This window comes from Sardina pilchardus, chromosome 6 (genome assembly GCF_963854185.1).
Source record: "Sardina pilchardus chromosome 6, fSarPil1.1, whole genome shotgun sequence".
NCBI classification, from domain to species: domain Eukaryota; kingdom Metazoa; phylum Chordata; class Actinopteri; order Clupeiformes; family Clupeidae; genus Sardina; species Sardina pilchardus.
Window position 1 is genome coordinate 1,409,771 of NC_084999.1, and position 7,500 is coordinate 1,417,270.

Below are 7,500 nucleotides of genomic sequence, written 5' to 3' on the forward strand. Positions count from 1 at the left end.
ACAACGTTATTTTGAGAAAATCAACAATAACAAACTTCCGGGTTAAAATGTTGAATTTCACGTTTTCGCATAATTCGACTGTATACAGTCTACAGTATCATATCGTGAACGCATTTCACGGTAAAACATTCGTTTTGACTGTTAAACCCGGCGAAGATTCAACACATTTGCTGTCATTCCCGTTGTGCACGCGCTGCTTAAAAAGGTGATTTCTCCTCTTCTGGCATATCGTGACAGGAGAACCATGTCAACTTTGGATGCTGTTATCTTAGCGATAGTTTGTCTAATACCCTCGATATACATATCGTTGGAAAGCTTAGTTTATGGCCGTTCACGTGAGCACAATAACTTAATTTAATACATTTTACCGAAACGACTGGTTCCGCTTTACAGGGTCACATATTCACTCTGCCCTTTCTGGTCCTCCCGCCCCTACTGCTCCTCTAGCAGGTGCCATCTCCCAACCACTAAACAGTTTTCCTGAGGCTTCACCAGAAGAGGTGCAGAACATCATTGGGAAGATGAAATCCTCCACCTGTCCCCTGGACCCTCTCCCAACCTCCCTGGTGAAAGCCCATATCACTGTCCTAACCCCCCTGATCACTGCTGTGATAAATCATTCCCTCCAAACTGGTCACGTTCCCTCTGCCTTAAAAACTGCCATAATCAGGCCATTGCTCAAAAAACTCACTTTTGATACAGAAATCCTCTCCAACTACAGAGCCATCTCCAATCTCCCATTTATATCAAAGGTACTTGACCCACCTTCAGGACCACCTCAAACAAAATAACCTCTTCGAAAAATTCCAGTCTGGTTTCCGCTCCACCCACAGCACAGAGACTGCCCTTGTCAGAGTCACCAACGACCTCCTCACGTCCGAGTCACCAACGACCTCCTCATGTCGTCAGAGTCACCAACGACCTCCTCATGTCGTCAGAGTCACCAACGACCTCCTCATGTCAGAGTCACCAACGACCTCCTCATGTCAGAGTCACCAACGACCTCCTCACGTCAGAGTCACCAACGACCTCCTCACGTCAGAGTCACCAACGACCTCCTCACGTCAGAGTCACCAACGACCTCCTCATGTCGTCCGACAATGGCTGTCCCTCCCTCCTCATCCTCCTGGACCTTTCTGCTGCATTTGACACTGTCGACCACATTCTTCTAAACCGGCTTCACTGTACCACTGGACTCAATGACACTGCTCTCAGTTGGTTCAACTCATATCTCACTAACCGGACAGAATACATCTCCCTGGGTCACTCCAAATCAAGTACACACACAGTCACCTGCGGTGTCCCCCAGGGGTCAGTCCTTGGCCCCATCCTCTTCATCCTCTACCTCACTCCCCTTGGCCAAATCATCAGTCGTCACAACATCTCATTCCACTGCTATGCTGATGACACACAGCTCTATGTCAATGTCACAGCTGCAACCCCATCAAAACTCACCACCTGTCTGGAGGAGGATGGAGCACAACTTTCTCCAACTCAACAGCTCCAAAACCGAAGCCATCCTGGTTGGCACTCCCCACCAGACCAAATCATCCATAACCAGCATCACCTTCTCTGGCGCCAACATCCCCCTCTCATCAACAGTCACAAATCTTGGTGTAAAAATGGACTCTCAACTCCCATTTGAAGCCCATATAAATCACCTCTGCAAGACCTCCTTCTACCACCTCCGTAACATTTCCAAACTCCGCCCCATCCTCTCTCTCTCAGATGCCGAAAAGCTGGTTCATGCCTTTGTCTCCTCCAGACTGGACTACTGTAACGCACTTCTCATTGGGATCCCTAGCAAGTCTGAAGAGACTGTAGTACATCCTGATGAGATCCTGATGAGAGTGCAGAAACACGAGCACATTACCCCCATCCTCCACTCACTCCACTGGCTTCCGGTCTCCACCAGGAATGAGTACAAGATTTCCCTCCTCACTCACCAATAGGGATGGGAATCGAAAACCGGTTCTCGTTCAGAACCGGTTCCCCATGTTTAGATTCCTTGGAATCGCTTGGCAGTTTTGCAAACGATTCCCTTATCGATTCCAATGGGCACGAAGGACGTTGCCACGCAGGTTGCGTAGCTTACGCAAGATACGCAACGCCTGTGGCGTCGTCGAGTTCAGCGCAGCCGACTGCCATGGATGCAGCACAAATGGGTTTACACCCGAAAGGATGACAACAGGGCAAGTACAAAGCAAAGTGGATATTTCTTCAACAGGAGGAAATACTACCAATGTGCAGAAACATTTCCGTAGGCTACAGTGAGTTCTATGACTTTGTAAGTAGGCTACACCGAACCAAAAGAAGAAATCAATCAGTGGTTGCGCAATGACATGTAGCCTATCGATGCATGACAAACACACAAAACTTCATAAGGCTAATGCAGAAAAGTATACACCAGCGTTCAATGCCCATTGCCCAATCAGTCTCAAATGCTAGTTAGTTATAGGTTATTAAGTTAGGCTACATTTGACGTTAGAGCACAAATGCAGTCCAAAACTGAAAGCACTCGGAGGGCGCAAACCTCCGCCAGCGCCTCTGCAAAAGGGTTTAGCAGTAGCTAAACTTCATAATGATTATGATAAATGATATAGCCTTATAATAATAATAGCCTAATAAGTAATAGGCTAAAGGTTTACATTTAAAGAATCAAAGAAAGAAAGCTGAAGAGCCGCCTTGGCAGAAACAGGCAAATTGAGCGGACTGGTGCGATAGAGAGACCTCTCTTGGTCTCTTTGTGTAGGCTAGGCCTATGTGCAAGGGCAATCAAGAAGCATCAGAACAAGAAAAAAGGTATTGTTTCTATCATGTGTCTTTATCTATTTGATGGAATGAGTAGGCTTTAGGCTAAGCCCGTGAACGCAAAGCAGATAAAACTTGCGGTCTTTATGCAACGTGTGTTGGCAGCGAAAATAATATTGCAAACGTTGCTTACAATCCTTAAATTATGACCCGAAATTATATTTAACTCAAATAAATAAGAGCTCTTCTTAATATTTTATATTGTTACATGTCTCACAATAAAACACGCAGACGGCCTGTCTCCAGTACACGTCTGCCCCAAATAAAGTCCTCTGCTTTGTGCAGCCTAAGCAAATAAAATAATCTAGCCATAATTTGAGGATATATGGTATAGTTTAGCATAGTTTCACCGTTCATTTTAGTGCCATTTGCCTAGTTGTAGCACCTGCTATTTAACAGTTAACATTAAATAAACGCAACCATCTCATGCATTTAATTTAGAAGATGACTGTGACAAGGGGCGGACTGGCTCAGAGGCTGGCAGTACATGTCTTAAGCCTACCTTACACTGACAAGATTTGGGAAAGATTCTTGAAAGACTGTAGTCTTTTAACTAATGCCCCTCATTCAGACTTTACTCAAAAGACTACAGTCTTTCAAGAATCTTTCCCAAATCTTGTCAGTGTAAGGTAGGCTTTAGTCTACCTCTAGCCTCTCTTTTCACTTCTGAACTGAACTAAAGTTGATGCTACTTGATCGATTTGTTATTTTCTCCAAATGAGAGAATCGATAAGAGAATCGATAAAGAACCGAATCGTTTCGCAGAATCGAAAATGGAATCGGAATCGGAAAAATCTTATCAATTCCCATCCCTACTCACCAATGCATTCATGGTCATGCCCCCCCCCCCCCCCCCCCCACCTCAAAGAAATAATCAACCCACAAAACACAACACGCTCCCTCCGCTCCACTCACTCAAACCTCCTCCACATACCCAGAACCAAACTTAGGACCATGGGAGACAGGGCTTTCTGTGCTGCTGCCCCGCGTCTATGGAATGCCCTCCCTGACACCTTGAGGGCACCACAATCCGTTGACTGTTTTAAAAAAGGTCTGAAGACATTTCTTTTTAGCAAAGCTTTTGGTCCCTTTAGATGTTCTTAAACCTTTTCTTTTTTTCCTCTTTTTCCTTTTTAATTAAATTGCTCATCTTATTTTTTGTTTTTAACCTGTAGCACTTTGAGATCACTGATGTAAAGTGCATTATAAATAACATTTATTATTATTATTATTATTATTACTCTGTTTATGTATCACAGAAATGATTTAACTTCCTGATTAAAGGATTTGGTAAGACTTTATAATAAGTACACACAATTCATGATTTATTAAGCATCAGTAAATGGCTTGTTTATCATTCCTAAAGTATTGCTCATTCATTATTTCTCATCAGTAAAGCATTTGCTCCCGCAGACTGCTGGTGTGTGTGAGGCCAGTCCACTGATAACTCTGTGTGTGTGTGTGTGTGTGTTTGTGTGTGTGTGTGTGCGCAGGGTCACTCCCGCAGGCTGCTGGTGTGTGTGAGGCCGGTCCAGTGATAACTCTCTGTGTGTGTGTGTGTGTGTGTGTGTGTGTGTGTGTGTGTGTGTGTGTGTGTGTGTGTGTGTGTGTGTGTGTGTGTGTGTGTGTGTGTGTGTGTGTGTGTGTGTGTGTGTGTGTGTGTGCAGGGTCACTCCCGCAGGCTGCTGGTGTGTGTGAGGCCGGTCCAGTGATAACTCTGTGTGTGTGTGTGTGTGTGTGTGTGTGTGTGTGTGTGTGTGTGTGTGTGTGTGTGTGCAGGGTCACTCCCGCAGGCTGCTGGTGTGTGTGAGGCCGGTCCAGTGATAACTCTGTGTGTGTGTGTGTGTGTGTGTGTGTGTGTGCAGGGTCACTCCCGCAGGCTGCTGGTGTGTGTGAGGCCGGTCCACTGATAACTCTCTGTGTGTGTGTGTGTGTGTGTGTGTGTGTGTGTGTGTGTGTGTGTGTGTTTGTGTGTGTGTGCAGGGTCACTCCCGCAGGCTGCTGGTGTGTGTGAGGCCGGTGCAGTACTCCGGGACTCTTCCTCTGCTGACGGAGGCCGTGCTGTCCGTGGCCATCGGCTGTGTGTCCGCACGCTCCACCCGACTACAGCGTCCACTCGACAGCTACCAGGTTATTACACACACACACACACACACACACACACACGTCCGCACGCTCCACCCGACTACAGCGTCCACTCGACAGCTACCAGGTTATTACACACACACACACACACACACACACACACACACACGCTCCACCCGACTACAGCGTCCACTCGACAGCTACCAGGTTATTACACACACACACACACACACACACACACACACACACACACACACACACACACACACACACACACACATATGTCCGCACGCTCCACCCGACTACAGCGTCCACTCGACAGCTACCAGGTTATTACACACACACACACACACACACACACACACGTCCGCACGCTCCACCCGACTACAGCGTCCACTCGACAGCTACCAGGTTATTACACACACACACACACACACACACACACACACACACGCTCCACCCGACTACAGCGTCCACTCGACAGCTACCAGGTTATTACACACACACACACACACACACACACACACACACACACACACACACACACACACACACACACACACACACACACATATGTCCGCACGCTCCACCCGACTACAGCGTCCACTCGACAGCTACCAGGTTATTACACACACACACACACACACACACACACACACACACACACACACACACACACATATCCGCACGCTCCACCAGACTACAGCGTCCACTCGACAGCTACCAGGTTATTACACACACACACACACACACACACACACACACACACACACACACACACACACACATGTCCGCACGCTCCACCAGACTACAGCGTCCACTCGACAGCTACCAGGTCATTACACACACACACACACACACACACACACACACACACACATACATGTCCGCACGCTCCACCCGCCTACAGCGTCCACTCGACAGCTACCAGGTTATTACACACACACACACACACACACACACACACACACACACACACGTCCGCACGCTCCACCAGACTACAGCGTCCACTCGACAGCTACCAGGTTATTACACACACACACACACACACACACACACACACACACACACACACACACACACACACACACACACACACACACACACACACGTCCGCACGCTCCACCAGACTACAGCGTCCACTCGACAGCTACCAGGTTATTACACACACACACACACACACACACACACACACACACGTGTGCACATGCACTTGTTTGTTGTAGGGTGGGGGACTAGTGTTGGGGGGTGTGGTTTAAAGGGTCTGACTGTGTGTGTATATTTGTGTGTGTGTGTGTGTGTGTGCGTGTGTATATATTTGTGTGTGTGTGTGTGTGTGTGTGTATGTATGGATGTGTGTGTGTTCTCTCCTGGCTGCAGGAGGAAGATGAAGAGATGGATAGTTATCAGGTATGATTGTGTGTGTGTGTGTGTGTGGCGTGGTGCTGGCATGAGCTTACAGATAGGGGGCGCGCTAGAGCCCAGGGCGGTGTGTGAAGCACAACACTCAACCCCCTGCACACACACACACACACATACTGTACACTCACACTCACACACATACTGTACACTCACACTCACAAACACACACACATACTGTACACTCACACACACACACACACACACACACACACACACAACGAACTTCAGAAGTCTATTAAACTGTTAAACTCAGTAGTTCTCTAGTTGACTATGCAGCTAGTCGTGTCACTGAAACATGACAACGTTATAGTTATCTTTATCACTGAAACATGACAACATTATAGTTATCTTTATCACTGAAACATGACCACGTTATAGTTATCTTTATCACTGAAACATGACCAAGTTATAGTTATCTTTATTAATGAAACATGACCACGTTATAGTTATCTTTATTACTGAAACATGACAACGTTATACAGTAGTTATCTTTATTACTGAAACATGACCACGTTATAGTTATCTTTATTACTGAAACATGACAACGTTATACAGTAGTTATCTTTATTACTGAAACATGACCACGTTATAGTTAGCTTTATCACTGAAACATGACAACGTTATACAGTAGTTATCTTTATTACTGAAACATGACCACGTTATAGTTATCTTTATCACTGAAACATGACAACGTTATACAGTAGTTATCTTTATTACTGAAACATGACCACGTTATAGTTATCTTTATCACTGAAACATGACAACGTTATACAGTAGTTATCTTTATTACTGAAACATGACCACGTTATAGTTATCTTTATCACTGAAACATGACCACGTTATAGTTATCTTTATCACTGAAACATGACAACGTTATAGTTATCTTTATCACTGAAACATGACGTTACAGTTATCCTTATCACTGAAACATGTCAACATTATAGCTATCTTTTTTGACTGAAACATGACAACGTTATAGTTATCTTTATCACTGAAACATGACCACGTTATAGTTATCTTTATCACTGAAACATGACCACGTTATAGTTATCTTTATAACTGAAACATGACAACATTATAGTTATCTTTATCACTGAAACATGACAACGTTATAGCTATCTTTTATGACTGAAACATGACAACGTTATAGTTATCTTTTATCACTGAAATATGACGACGTTA

The 7,500-nt window shown here is 45.3% G+C and overlaps 1 protein-coding gene across 1 annotated transcript in view; it reads left to right on the forward strand.

Moving 5' to 3' along the window:
* kif13a (kinesin family member 13A) overlaps window positions 1–7,500 on the forward strand; it is a 97,519-nt gene that overhangs the window by 65,082 nt on the left and 24,937 nt on the right. The window contains exons 25-26 of the mRNA XM_062537892.1: window positions 4,795–4,941; window positions 6,277–6,306. Coding sequence (XP_062393876.1) covers window positions 4,795–4,941; window positions 6,277–6,306 — 177 coding nt within the window. The remainder of the gene's footprint in view (window positions 1–4,794; window positions 4,942–6,276; window positions 6,307–7,500) is intronic.